Below are 15,224 nucleotides of genomic sequence, written 5' to 3' on the forward strand. Positions count from 1 at the left end.
CACTCTACCCTGGATGGCACTGTCCAGCACAGCCTCTTCTGTTTGCTGTTTGTTTGATGAAAGAAAGACAAGTCACAATGTAGGGTCTCCGTTTTCTCCTCTAACAATGAAGGCATTGAAGTAGAGCAGGGGTTCTTAGATTTCGGGGTGGGAAAAATTACATCTTTCTTTTCACTAACTTTTGGTTTTCTTTGTAATTCTCTGCTTTTTTTTTCCTTTGGAGTTAAGGTAATATTTCTCTTTGTGAGCTCCAGGTGTCCATGGTTTGTCCCTAGCCATTCCTCTTTGACCTTCACCAATATCTTCCTGAGGGTGTGGAGGTGACTCTGGCTTCTTGAAGTCCAGGCCAAGGGAGATAAACTCTTCTAGGTCCTGCCAAGCTAGAAAGACCTCAGGTTTGGGCTGGGCAGTGGATGGGGGGAGACTGTCATCCCTGGACCAGCCTGCCTCAACCTGGAAAGATTCAACAGCAGGATCTTGGGCTCTAGGTGAATGTGATTGTCAGCCACAGCAACTCAAGATGATTTTTTCCCCCTAAGGACTGGAGAAGCTGTGACCTGTATGAGAGAAAGGGTGTCCATACCAAAAAAAATCATGGGTTCTTGGCCTAATCCTCCTGAGCCCTCCGACCTTGCAAGCCACATACTTGGTTGGAAGGGTAAGAAAAAGGACAGAACATTCATTTTCTGTCTATTTTCTGCACAGGGCCACTATCTAAACCTACCATCACAGCACCAACATGACTCCAATAGAGAACAAGGACAACGTCTCATTGACCTGCCATTCTGAGAGTCAAGCTCTCACATTCTGGTGGCTCACACCCAGAGGCTCCCCAGATGGTGACAGGATATTGCTGTCTCCAGATAACAAGACACTCACTATTTATAATGTCACAAGGGAAGACCAAGGACAGTATGAGTGTGAAATCCGGAACCCAGTTAGTGTCAACAAGAGTGACCCATTCACACTAAATATTAAGCGTGAGTAAATTCTCTTCCTACATGGTGCATGCTCATGGCCTGGCCTGGTGGTGTGTTCCTAGAGGTCAGGCTAGTTTAGTCACTGTCAAAGTTGTTGGTAAGTGGTCTCTCTCTTCCTTCAGAGAGTAAGTCTCTTGGATTGACCTATACTGGGACCCCAGGAATAGATGCTCAGGCCCACTCAGAAGGGGGGCTTTTCATGGTGCATTTGAGAGAGGACATATAAAGAAAGAATCTGACTCTAGAGAATGTGGTCAGACTTGTAGTGAATGTTAGTTCATTTACTGCTAGTTTGTCCTTGATAGAAGTGGAGACCAACCTTACATTCTGTTAAAAAAATAATTATTAATAAGTATATCTAATTTGGAAAAATTGTACATAATTGGATTTATGAAAAATGATAAGTATATGAAAAATGATAAGTTTAGAAAATTATAATTGGGCCATAAGTCCTGCCATGGTCGCCATTCAGATGTAGAATATTTTTACTGACTAGGCTTAATTTGGGGGGACTAAAGCTGACTGGGGTGACTAATCTGGGGACTTTTGACTGTTTGACTATCTGACTGCTATTAATTTAATGTGAGCCATTTATAAAGTTCCACCACACTGCTCCACTCCCAAATTGATAAGCAAAATATTAAGAAGCCTCTTAACTAAATAATCAAAGCAGAGTTTATTTATGAGATACTATTTAAAATTAAGAATACAGGGAAATAAAATGTATAACCTGACTGCATTGCAGTGCATCTCTTTCCACTGCGTCTCTTTGGAACTTCTTTAATACAATAAGGGCCTTAGCTGCCACTTGCCTTAGGGCACTCAGGTACTTTATTCTAACTCCGCGCCCCTTTCACTTTGTAAATCCCCCTGCTTCTAACTTTCCTCTCCTTACTGCCACTGCTGAACCCCTGTGTTTCTCTCTCACCGACCTTCTGTCTGTCTGCTCTGTCAGTCTGCCCTTCAGCCTCTCTTGTCTCTTCTCCTAGTCCTTCTCGTCTTCTCCTGTGTCCTTGTAGCCCTGTCTCTACTCTGCAGCGCTCCAACCTTTCTAATCTCATCAGCCGGCCGCTTGACCTCTTCTCTGCCTCATCTCAGTCCCTCCCCTAATCTTGTCAGCCAGCCTCCAGTCCTCTTCTCAGCCCCCGTCTCATTGTCTGCCTCCTTGAGTCTAACTCCCAGGTCTCTATATATCTTTCTTTTCTCCACTCAAATCTTGGGGCTTCCTGCGCCCCCACAGACCAAGCTAATCTGCCAGCCAGGGCTATGGCTGGTGGGGCTTGGGGGGGTGGTGCGCTTCAGCCTCACGTGCCTCAGCACAGGCTATCCGGGATCTTTTGGATAGCTCCGCTCAGTCGGGGGAGCTGGGGGCTTTTTTCCCCCAGCTGTCTGACCTGGCGTCTTGTACAGCCCACAGGGCTTTTTGGCTCAGCTGAAGCAGAGGGGGAGGGGCACCAGCACCTCCCACACAGAAGAGACCCTGAGGGCCTAAGGCTTTCTAATCTCAGACTAAAGGTAGGGTCCCCAAATCAAAATAAATTTCCACAGTTCTCTTATGATTTTAGAAACTTTGTTGTGCAGTACAAGCTCATTCATCATTTGACACACAATCATGTGCCCACCATGTGCAGTGAACTCTGCTAGGCACAAAGGGAGGTACAAGGTTTAGCTAAGACTCCATTCCTACTTTAAGGGACCATTCTATCTGGTAGAACGATCAGGGTCCATCACAGGTAATTGATACACAGTATTACAGAATTTACATATTTAGACCATGACTACAAAAGAAAATGTTGTGGGATACCTGGAATAAAAGTCCATTTGACTTGGGGTGGGGTTGAGGGGTACAAAAATCTGGTCAGGTTTCATAGAAGATCTATTCTTTGTTTGTTTGTTTGGTGGGGCAATAGGGGTTAAGTGACTTGCCCAGGGTCACACAGCTAGTAAGTGGCAAGTGTCCAAGGCTGGATTTGAACTCAGGTCCTCCTGAATCCAGGGCTGGTGCTTTATCCACTGAGCCACCTAGCTGCCTCAAAGATATATTATTTGGATGATATTTTAAAGAATGGGAGGTAATTAAACAGGTCAAAGTGGAGAATATTCTATTTCTATGGAGAAATAGCCTTAGTCAGGGTTCAGAGGCAGGAAAGTAGAGTGTGTATTTGAGTGCGGAATGCAAACCAATGCAGCCTGAGCAGACACTGCATGGCCAGAAGTCTTAGAGAGGCTGCTACCATTTTTGAAGGACCTCAAGTGCCAGGCTAAGAACACCAAAGGTTACTCAGTAGGTAAAATGGAGTCCCTGAAGCCTTATTAACTGAGAAGAGAGGTATGTTGGTATACCCATCAATGCTGGGTAGTCCAGTAATACTGAACCTAACACTGAAGGCTCAGTTTTGTTTAATGTAACCATTGTCACATCTCTAGTTCATTTGTGATCCAAACAACGTGGGTATGCAAAAATCTGGGGATTCTGTAGTTCCTTTTTAGCCCCTTAATTCCAGGCAAAACTTGCTTAAGCTCTGAGCTAAGGTGATGAAAATGTACCTGAGAGCTGTCAATAGGCTGGAATCTTGATATAAGTGCATTTGTAGAATGTTTGTTCATTGAGAAACCAGTCAAGGAAGCAGAAGGAAGAGCAGAAACAGGCTCTCTGGCCTAGGTCTCCATTATTCCATCCACTCCAACAAAGGTCTATTTTTTAAATAGTATTTTAAAAATAATTTCCAATTACTTGGTTTTTTTTTGTTTTGTTTTGTGTGGGGCAATGGGGGTTAAGTGACTTGCCCAAGGTCACACAGCTAGTAAGTGTCAAGTATCTGAGGCCGGTTTTGAAATCAGGTTCTCCTGACTCCAGGGCCGGTGCTTTATCCACTGCGCCACCTAGCCGCCCCATTTCCAATTACTTGTAAAGATAGTTTTCAAAATTAATTTTTTTCAAGATTTTGAGTTCCAAATTTTTCTCCCTTCCTCCCTTCCCTGCCCCCTCTTTAAGCCAGCAAGCAATTTGATATGGGTTGTACATTACAACCCACATTAGTCATCCAACAAAGGTCTAGAAGGAGCAAAAGTTCAAGGAGAAAAACCAACGAGCCCTTTTTGCAGCCTGGGTGAGTGTAATTAAAAAGACCGAAGTCTGGAGCCTGGGCTAACTAGGCAGGCGACAAGAAGACTGGAGACTGAGTGAGGAGCCCAGTCTGTGAACTTGAAGAAGTGCTCAGGGATCCAGTAGAGATAAGCCAGGTACTGGGCAGGGAATAAGAAGAGGACCCAACTGGCAGTCCCAGCAGTAGGCCCAGAGCTGAGTCACAGAATCAGTGCAGAGAGAGGAGAGGACACGTACCAATAGTTGGGAATAGTTGTGTGACTGAGGCTGTGTAGTGGACAAGGAGCTATAGTGTCATCCCCTATCTGGGTCTGAGGCCTGTAGTGAGAGCTCAGAACAAGGGCAAGCCTGTCATTCTGCATCCATAGTGCTTTGCAGCTAGCCAGCATCAGTCTGCTGGAACGAACAGAACCAGAAGGGAAGCTGAAAATAGAAATGCTGTAAATACCCAAAAAGAATGTGTTTGAGTACCAAGAGTCACAGTAAGGATTACACAAAATTTAGGAGGTATTACCGTAAAGAAGCGAGGATGTTGGAATATGATATTTCACAAGGCAAGGGACCATACTAAACCATATAGGCTTAAAATCAAGAATAACATACAAAAAAAAATTCGAGTATAATTCTACAGGAGGCGGGGTGGACCTTTAATAAAATAGAAGACTTCCCAACATTCTTATCTCTCACTTCCCTCTTCTTTATAGAGGAGTCAGTGAGCAAGAAGAAGAAAAAGCATGAGAACAAGATGGAGGGAAATACAGAATTAATGATTATAACACTTAATGTAAATTACATTAATTTCCCCATAAGACAGAAGAGGTTGCCAGGGTGGATTGGAAAGCAAAAACCAAACAATATGTTGTCTATAAGGAACACATTTGAGATATAAAGATTCACTGAATTACAGTAAAAGATGAGAGCAAAATCTATTATTCTTCATCTGAACTCAAAAAAAGCACAGTAGCAATAATGATCTGTGACAGGCTAACAGCAAGAATGGACTAGATTTTCAATAAAATAAGCAGGGAAACTACATTATGCTGAAAGGTACAGTAGACAACAAATGACGTACCAATATAACAATGAATGTACACCAAATGGTATAACATCTAAATACTTAATGGAAAAGGTAAATAAATTCTGAGAAGAAAGTAAGGCTACAATAGTAAGGGACCTTAATGTACCTCTTTCAGAATTAAACAAATATTATCTAAAACAGGAGAAACAACTTTCAGTATTTGAGCAGAATTGTATAAAAGTTGGATATGATGGATCTCTGATGATCATTGAATAGGAATAAAAAAGAGCATACATCTTTCTCAATTGTGTGAGACACTTTTACAAAAACTGACCATGCGTTAGGGCATGAAAACCTTACAAACATATGCAAAATATGAGACATATTAAGCACATCTTATACTGATTACAATGCAATAAAAATTCTATTTAATAAAGCTCCTTGGAAGAAAAGATTGAAAGTTTTAGACTATATGACTTATTTCTAAAGAGCTGGTAGGTCAAGGATTGTTTTGTCATTTCTCCTCCTATTTAGAGTTAGTGATCCCATTTCTCTGAGCAAACCTTAATCATCCTATAGCAGGTGGTAATCATTATCATCATTGACAATACAGGGAGTACTTAGAATACAAAGGATGAAATTAATAGATTGAAAGAAAGACTAGAGTCAGAAAGACCAGTAAGGATTATTGAAAACATTCATATTGATCATGGGGGGCAGCTAGGTGGCACAGTGGATAAAGCACCAGCAACAAATCATATGATTATCTCAATAGATGCAGAAAAGGCCTTTGATAAAATACAGCACCCAATCCTATTAAAATCATTGGAGAGCATAGGAATAAAAAGAGCTTACCTTAAAATGATAAGTACTGTTTATCTAAAACCATCAGCAAGCATTATCTGTAATGGGGATAACCTAAAAGCCTTCCCAATACAACCAGGGGTGAAGCAAGGATGCCCATTATCACCTCTATTATTTAGAAATATAATTAGAATAGTATTATTCTAATAAAATATTATTAGAATAGTATTAGAAATGTTAGCTATAGCAATAAGAGAAGAAAAAGAAATTAAAGGAATTAGAAGAGGTAAAAGAACAGAAAAATGATGGGATATGAGCATTCTCACACTTGACTAATATTTACTGCCCATGTAGTATGCCAGGCTTAAAATAGGTGGATGGAATATATGTCCATGCCACCAAACATATTGGAGGAAACGGAATCAAACTTAATCAGATGCATGAGATTGAGATGTCCATGGCATCAGGCATATAGGAAGGGGCATAGAAGCCAGGTGTAGAATGAGATGGGTGGAATGAAAACTTTCAGCCATCTGTACAATATTATGGGGAAAAAATTAAACCAAGAGAAACCAACCTCAATGTTTGTCAAAAACTGTTCCCTCGGCCATACCTTGACTTCATGCATGTCTCCCCTCATGTGACAGTTCAGTGTCTGCTCTTGCATGTATTCCTCTTGTGATAGGATGGCATCCTGGCCAAATAGCATCTGATAACTCAGAATGAAGGCAATTAATGTCTTAAATGATAAGTTCCCATAATCCAAGTCTCATATGGATTTAAAAATTGATGATAGTAATGATCGCAAAAAATGTGAATGTACCTTGACTCAGAATATAATATATAATTATGCAATAATTTCAAATAATACCTTTTTTTTTACTAAGTATACAATTACTTTTGTGAAAAATCGGAACATATTTAGATACAAGTTAAAACACAACACAATCTTAAAGAAAACTTTTTTTTTTGAAAAAAGAAAACTTTTACACATTTTTCACAGAAATAAAGTCAGATCTAAACAATTGGAAAATATTAATTGCTCATGGGTAGGCAGAGCCAATATAATAAAAATGACAGTCCTACCTAAGTTAATTTATAGAGCTAGAAAAAATAATAACAAAATTCATCTGGAAAAACAAAAGTTCAAGGATATCATGGGAATCAAAGAAAAAAATATAAAAGAAGGTGGTCTAGGGGGCAGCTGGGTGGCGCAGTGGATAAAGCACCAGCCCTGGATTCAGGAGAACCTGAGTTCAAATCCGGCCTCAGACACTTGACACTAGCTCTGTGACCTTGGGCAAGTCACTTAACCCTCATTGCCCCTCCCAAAAAGAAAGAAAGAAAGAAAGAAAGAAAGAAGGAAAGAAAAAAGAAAGAAAGAAGGTGGTCTAGCAGTACCAAATCTCAAACCGTACTATAAAGCAGTAATTATCAAAACAGTCTGGTACTGGGGCAGCTAGGTGGTGCAGTGGATAGAGCACCGGCCCTGGAGTCAGGAGGACCTGAGTTCAAATCCAGCCTCAGACACTTAACACTTACTAGCTGTGTGACCCTAGGCAAGTCACTTAACCCTAATTACCTCACAAACCCCCCCTCTCCCCAAAATAACAATCTGGTACTGGCTAAGAAATAGAGAGGTAGATAAGTGGATTAGAATAGATAGAAAGTACACTATAGTAAATAACTATAGTAATCTAGTATATGATAAATCCAAAGATCCAAGCTTTTGGAAAAAAACATTTGGCAAAAACTGCTGGGAAAACTGGAAAACAGTATGGCAGAAACTAGGTATAGACCAACATCTCACACCATATACCAAAATATGGTCAAAATGGGTACATGACTTACACACAAAGGATGATACCATAAGCAAATTAAGGGAGTATGGAATTGTTTATCTGTCAGATTTATGGGCTGAGGAAGAATTTAGAATCAAAGAAGATATAAAGAATAAAATTAAATATAAAATAGATCATTTTGATTACATAAAATTAAAAAACTTTTGCACAAACAAAATTAACATAACCAAGATTACAAGGGAAGTAGAAAACTGGGAAAGAATTTTTGAAACAAATATCTCTGATAAAGGCCTCATTTCTCAAATATATAGAGAACCGAGTCAAATTTTTAAAAACATGAGTCATTCCCCAATTGATAAATGGTCAAAGGATATGAACAGGCAGTTTTCAAAGAAATCAAAGCTATCTATAATCATATGAAAAAATGCTCTGGATCACTATTGATCAGAGAAATGCAAATTAAAACGACTCTGAGGTATCCCCTCACACCTATCAGAGTGGCAAATATAACAAAAACAGAAAATATTGAATATTGGAGGGGATGTGGGAAAGCTGGGACACTAATCCACTGGTGGTGGAGTTGTGAACACATCTACCCATTCTGGCCAGCAATTTGGAACTATGCCCCAAGGGCTATAGAACTGTACATACCCTTTTATCTAGCAATACCACTGTGGTTTATATCCCAAAGACATCCCCCAAAAGAGAAAAAGATCTATTTGTACAAAAATATTTATAGCAGCTCTTTTTGTGGTGGCTAAGAATTGGAAATCAAAGGAATGCCCATCAGTTGGGGAATGGCTAAACAAACTGTGGTATATGATGGTGGTGGAATATTATTGTGCTATAAGAAACAATAAGTATGGGGCAGCTAGATGACACAGTGGATAGAGAACCAGCCTTGGAGTCAGGAGGACCTGAGTTGAAATCCGGCCTCAGACACTTGACACTAGCTGTGTGACCCTGGGCAAGTCACTTAACCCCAACTGCCTCCCCTGCCCTTCCCTCCCCCCCCAAAAGGAAAGAAATGACAAGCAGAATGACTTCAGAAAGGCCTGGAAAGACATGTATGAAATGATGTATAGTGAAGTGAGCAGAACCAAAAGAAAATTGCACAGAGACAGCAATATTGTTTGATGAAGAACAGTGAATGACTTGACTATTCTCAACAATGCAATGACCCAAGACAATCCCAAAGAACTGTTGATGAAACATACTATCCACCTCCAAAGAAAGAACTGATTGATATTGATTGAACATAGACTGAAGTATGGTATCTTTCACTTTCATTTTTTCTTTTAATCAAGTTTTCTTGTACAAAATGACAAATATGGTATTGTTTTACATAATCATACATGTATAACCCATATCTGATTGCTTACTGTCTCAGGGAAAAGAGGGGAGGAAGGGATGGAGGGATAAAAATTGGAACCCAAAGCTATAAATAAAAATGTTTATTATTGAAAAAAAAAAGAATACAGAATGCCAGGCACTGTGTGCAAGTGCTAGGAACTTCCTGTTTAAGATCCTGGGAAAACACTCAAGTTCTTTTTCTCTTCTCTGTCCACAGGTAATGGCTTCTTACTCCCTGGATGGGCCATCACTCTCATTGTGGTTGGAGTCGCAGTTGGAGTGTCTTTGATGGTCTGTTGCTGGTTCTTCAGGGATACTGGAAGGTAGAATGGTGCTTTCTCTGGTTTTCCTCCGTCCTGGTTTGTCTCTCTGAATAGAAGAGAGATACCAGCATGTTCTTCTGCACCCTGAACCCACTTCTGTCCCTGATCTACCTCTCTTTGCCCAAATCCTACTCATCAGCACTAGTTCCCTTGGGCATCCTCCTTCTCTGGGCTGGCATCCTTCCACATCCCTCACCCTTGATTGCCTCTTGGAAACAGGTGTTTATTTCCGCACTGGGGAAGTTACTAGACCTAAGCATTTTTCTCAGACCCTCAGCCAAAGGACTGAAGTCCAAGAAGGCAGAGGTAAAGAATGGAAGGGGCTGCAGGGAGAAAGGAGATAGGTTACTACCCCCAAAGTAGTGAGGAAAAATGCCACTGAAGCCGATCCAGACTGCATGTTCCAGCTGAGTAGGAGAATTATAATACCTAGAGGGGAGGGAACTAAGAGTAAGGCGCTTGTACTTCAGGTCTAAGGCCTGACAGAAGGAAAAGAAGCCTGGAGGCCCTGGGGGAGGGCTCATGAAATCTTAGGGGATCCAAAGACAAATCTTTATGCTCCAAGAGTTCCTTCTGGTTTGGGGCTCAATTGCTCTGTTTGAGATGTCACCCACAGCATATCTGGTATTTGTTCAGGGCCATGGAACATCATCTTACAGAGCACAAATGCTCAGCACCCAACCACAGTAAAGGCACTGACCAGCCCATTGAGTGGCCAGTGGGTTCTCCTGGAAGCCCCCTTACCTGAAAGACTCCTCCAGCCTCCAGTGCTGTGCCTTCCCCTCTTTGGTGGCCTTTGTCTTCCCAGGGTCAGGTCCCTCCCGATCTAACTTACAAAGGGGACCGACCCTGACACTCCTCTGAGGCACCGGTTATCCGAGCCATTCTTCCCAAGCTGGCCAAACGAGGCCTTGAGGCCGGGGATCTGTTTCCAGGAGCCACGTCCTCAGCCTTATTCCTTCCCCTTGCTGATGGTGCTGTACATGGGACATGCGTCTTTTCCTTTGGTGGGCTTTCCTGTGGGTGCTCTGGGATCCTCAAGCCCCTTCTCTTGACTGGAAATGGCTCCTGAGAAACCATTTTAAAGGGGAATGAGAATCACATGGAGAGGGGGAGATCTGAAATGGGCTAATCAGCCGCCTCTCCACGCCAGTCTTCTGGTGCTGAGGCTGCTGGGCCAGGACTGTGAACACTGAGGAAGCATTTCCTTCTGAGGTTGGTGGGCACTCTGCAATCCACGGGTCCCTCCCACAGACTTCTCCTTCTCCCAGTTTGTCTTTCCCTGGGAAGAAGGTGAGAATCTTGGGCCAGGGCAAGAAATGAAGAAGAGGGTGACACGGCCTCCCTCTACTCACTGCCCAGCACAGACCTGCTGCTGATTTCTAATTCCCGTCCCTCTGCTTCCCCAGGTCAGACCTGCTCTGACAGCTCACCTAGTGGGGTTAGCTTTATCCCTTCCCACCAGGGGATGATTCTGCTGATACAAACTAGGGGCCGAGAGATGAGATGACAATAATAAGAGCTCACACACACAGAGCACTTTAAAGTCTACAAAGCAATAGCCTATCTCGTTTGGCCCCATGGCGTAAGTCTTCTCCTCCCCTCCATCCTTTGGCTGGTGAGGAAACCGAGGCTGATCAGAAGCAGGGCTGGGACTCAGCCCCCTCACTTCCATCTCTCCTACCTCGCCGATTCTCTTCTTATCAGTCCATCCCTGCACGCCTTCCTTAAGAGGGTGTTTCTCTAGCTCACCTGGGCCACACAGGTGCAATTACCTACATCCCACCTTTATCAGCCCCTTGCTTTGTATTGAGGCCCTCTGCTCCATGTTAGGGATACAACCCGGGAGCATGCCCAAAACAAGGGGATTCAGAGAGGGAATAGGCTCGAGACAGGCAGTATGGCTCAGAATCACACAGACACACAGATTTCCCTTTTATAAAAGGAAAAGTACTATTCAAAAGCTGTGTGGGCTACCTCAGGAGGGAGTGAGTTCCCTGTGCCTTCAAGTATAGTCTGAATGACCACTGGCTAGGGAGTGCCTTACAGGGGTCTGTGCTCCGGGTACAAGTTGGACCAGATGTGGTTCTTTCCAGCCCTGAGAATCTATGGTTCTGATTCCACACATTTCAAGGGCCCTCAGGGGATGATACCTTCCTCCCCTGTTCAGTATACCCCACACTGATCCCACTCTGGGTCTTGCAGACTGAGGACATATCCCCTGTCTCTTTGAACTTCAGTGTCTTGGCTCTGCCCCCAACACCCACAGACACCATTTGAAATCATACTGAAATCACCCAATATTTCTGGACTGAGGATGTATTTATTGTGGTCTTCCCTCAGCTTCTGCAAGCCGAGTCACCAGCCTCCCAGCTCAGCTCTACTACCCTCCCTCCAACCTCAGGGGAGGAAGAAGTATGAACAACGACAGGAAGAAGAGGAGAGAGGGCCTCCTTTTCATGCCCCCAGATCTGTCCAGCCAAGCCCCTCTCCTTCATTGTCAACAGATGATGGACACATTGGGTGCCTCCCGGAAACTCACCTTCCCTCCATCCTCAAAAGTTGGTGCCGTGGTCCTGGCAGAGGGGGGCTAGGAGGACATCCCCTCCCTGATATTTCCCTGTCATCTGATCCTCTGCTCAAAGCACAATCACCAGGCCTGCCCCTAACCTCGGCCAGTTAGGGGGATGTGACCTGGAGCTGCTGTTCCCTCGACAGAAGTCAAGACAGAAGGAGCAGCTGCTAGATTTGGACTCAGAACTGGATGTAAAACTTGACTGCAGTCTTCTCCCAAGGCATGTCATGTGGGTTTGGTTCCTGGAGGTTTGGGAGCTCCCCCAGAGACCATGTGCCACTAAGCTGCCCCCTCTCCTTTGCAGTTTTGATATAACATGGATTGGCATAAAAGATTAAATGGGAATTTCTGGAGAGTTTTTCAGAAGTCACAGATGACATGTGAAAGCCAGCAGACAACATAGAGCCTATGATCAAATGCTTAATTGTCTTGGATTGTTAATTGCTGAGAAGAGCTAAGTCTATCACAGTTGATCATTGCACAATGTTGCTGTTACTGTGTACAATGTGCTCCTGGTTCTGCTCACTTCACTTAGCATCAGTCCACTTAAGTCTTTCCAGGTTTTTCTAAAATCTGCCTGCACTTCATTTCTTACAGCACAATAGTATTCATATACTACAACTTGTTCAGCCATTTCCCAATTTATGGGCATTGCCTCTATTTCCAATTTTTTGCCACCACAAAGAGAGCTGCTATATTTTTGTACATGTGGGTCCTTTTCCCTTTTTTTATGATCTCTTTGGGATACAGACCTATTAATAGTATTACTGGGTTAAAGGGTATGCACAGTTCCATAGCCCTTTGGGTATAATTTCAAATTGCTCTCCAGAATGGTTATATCAGTTCACAACTCCACTAGCAGTGCTATTAGTGTTCCATTTTTTCCACATTTTCTCCAATATTTATTATTTTCCTTTTTTGTCATATTAGCCAATCTGATAGGTGTGAGGTGGTACCTCAGAGTTGTTTTAATTTGCATTTCTCTAAACAGTAGTGATTTAGAGCATTTTTTCACATGGCAATAGATAGCTTTGATTTCTTCATCAGTAAACTGCCTGTTCATATCCTTTGACCATTTTTTTTAGTGAGGCAATTGGGGTTAAGTGACTTGCCCAGGGCCACACAGGTAGTAAGTGTTTAAGTATCTGAGGCCGGATTTGAACTCAGGTGGTCCTGATTCCAGGGCCAGTGCTCTATCCACTGCACCACCTAGCTGCCCCCCCTTTGACCATTTCTTAATTGGGGAATGCATTTGTTTTTATTTTTGTTGATAACTGTTTGTAAAACTTATTTGGTATCTATTTATAATAAAAATTAACTTATTCGAAGATAAGTGTGCTGCTTCAGATCTCTGAGGATCCCTCTTTTTTTTTGCCTCTTTAAATGAACACCCTTAGAGAAAGGGGGAAGGAATAGCAGAAAAAGTCTAGGCTAGAAAAAACTAGAGGTGTTTGGGGACTTCAAAAGACCCTGGACCAGAATTTATACACACACACACACACATATGTGTATACATAAAACTACATGTAAAACAATTTTTAGCGTTCAGTTTTTAAAATTTTGAATTCTAAATGTTTACCCTCCCTCCCCTCTTCCCTCTTTGAGAAGGCAAGTGATTTGATATAGATTATACATAATCTGTGTATGCAAAACATTTCCATATTAGCCATGTTATGAAATAAAATGCAGACAAAACAACCCCCAAAACAACAAAAAAAAACCACCAAGAAAAATAAAGTTTAAAAAATTATTCTTTGATTTGAATTTAGACCCCATCAATTTTTTCTCTGGAGGTAGATAACATTTTTTATTTTGATGTCTCACAGAATTATTCCACTTGTCCAATTCTGATTTTTAGGGAATTACTTTCTTCGGTGTGCTTTTGTACCTCTTTTTCCATTTGACCTAATCTGCTTTTTAAGACATTCTTTTCTTCAGTGTATTTTTGTGCCTCCTTTACCAAGGCATTCACTCTCTTTTCATGGTTTTCTTGTATCCTTATTTCTTTCTCCAATTTTTCCTGTTTCTCGTTTGTTTGTTTTTTGCGGGACAATGGGGGTTAAGTGACTTGCCCAGGGTCACACAGCTAGTAAGTGTCAAGGGTCTGAGGCCGGATTTGAACTCAGGTACTCCTGAATCCAGGGCCAGTGCTCTATACACTGCACCACCTAGCTGCCCCTCTTGTTTGGTTTTAAAAATCCTTTTTGAGCTCTTCCAGGAATTCTTTTTTTTTTTTCTTTTTTGAGGAGGCTGAAACCAATTTACATTTTTCTTTGAGGCTTTGCATGTAGCCATTTTGAAATTGTTAGCCTCTTCTGAGTTTGTTTTGATCTTTCCTGTCACCATACTAACTTTCTGTGGTCAGGTTCTTTGTTTTGCTCATTTTATAACCTATTTCTTGACTTTTACCTTTGCATTAAAGTTGGGCTTTGCTCTCAGCTTGGAGAAGGCACTGTCCCAAGCTCCAGGTTTTTCATGCTGCTACTTTCAGAGCTAGTTCGTGTGTGTGTGTGTGTGTGTGTGTGTGTGTGTGTGTGTGTGTGTGTGTTTAGTTATTCCAAGGTGGTATGATCTAAGGAGAAGTGTGGTCACTGCTCTCCTGGCCTGTGCTCTGGTCAGTGAATGACCACAAGGACTCTTTTCCACCCTGGAACTGTGGCCAGGGTACCTATTCCTCACAAGGCCTGCAGCTGGCTTGTTGGGGGCAGCCTGCACTCCACTCTCACAACAGTGGGACAGACCTTCCCTGCCAACCTTCTTAGTAGTCTTGGACTGGATAATTACAGTGCCATTTCCCCAGTGTAGATGTGGTTGTCAATAGGTCAAGTCCTTTTCCTGGTACCCAGTTTATGTCTAAGTAAATGTCCAGCCAGAGACATTGGGAAAAACCCATTAATGAATTCAGGTGCTGAGTATAACACATAAAACAATGGGAAAGACTTTACTGCAAGCAATTGGGAAGGAGAAGGGGAGAGGGTAAAAGGGGACCTGACATATAACTCAGGCATATACACTATTGTACAATATAGTTCAGATAAGGTCAGTGCTGTGTTGTGGAGCACAGAGACACGGGTGCATTCAGCAAGAAGGGGGTAGGGTTCTTATTTCCTGATTTGGAGTGCCCCCCAACTGGCTGAATTGCATATCAGGGGTCAGGGCAAAATATTATTTTGGGGATTTTCATATCAGGGAGAAAAACAAGCTGGTGGAGACAAAATGTTATTTGGAGGACACAGCCCAATCTTAGGACACTATTTTTAGAA

General features: G+C 42.3%; 1 protein-coding gene across 1 annotated transcript in view; it reads left to right on the forward strand.

The window, feature by feature from the left end:
• LOC122745834 (carcinoembryonic antigen-related cell adhesion molecule 1-like) overlaps nt 1-12,501 on the forward strand; it is a 45,143-nt gene extending 32,642 nt beyond the window's left edge. Inside the window, exons 4-6 of the mRNA XM_043991287.1 lie at nt 706-980; nt 9,281-9,386; nt 11,730-12,501. Coding sequence (XP_043847222.1) covers nt 740-980; nt 9,281-9,386; nt 11,730-12,069 — 687 coding nt within the window. The 5' untranslated portion in view covers nt 706-739 and the 3' untranslated portion in view covers nt 12,070-12,501. The remainder of the gene's footprint in view (nt 1-705; nt 981-9,280; nt 9,387-11,729) is intronic.
• Nucleotides 12,502-15,224: the final 2,723 nt, after the last annotated feature.

Source organism: Dromiciops gliroides, chromosome 3 (assembly GCF_019393635.1).
Source record: "Dromiciops gliroides isolate mDroGli1 chromosome 3, mDroGli1.pri, whole genome shotgun sequence".
Taxonomy (NCBI): Eukaryota; Metazoa; Chordata; class Mammalia; order Microbiotheria; family Microbiotheriidae; genus Dromiciops; species Dromiciops gliroides.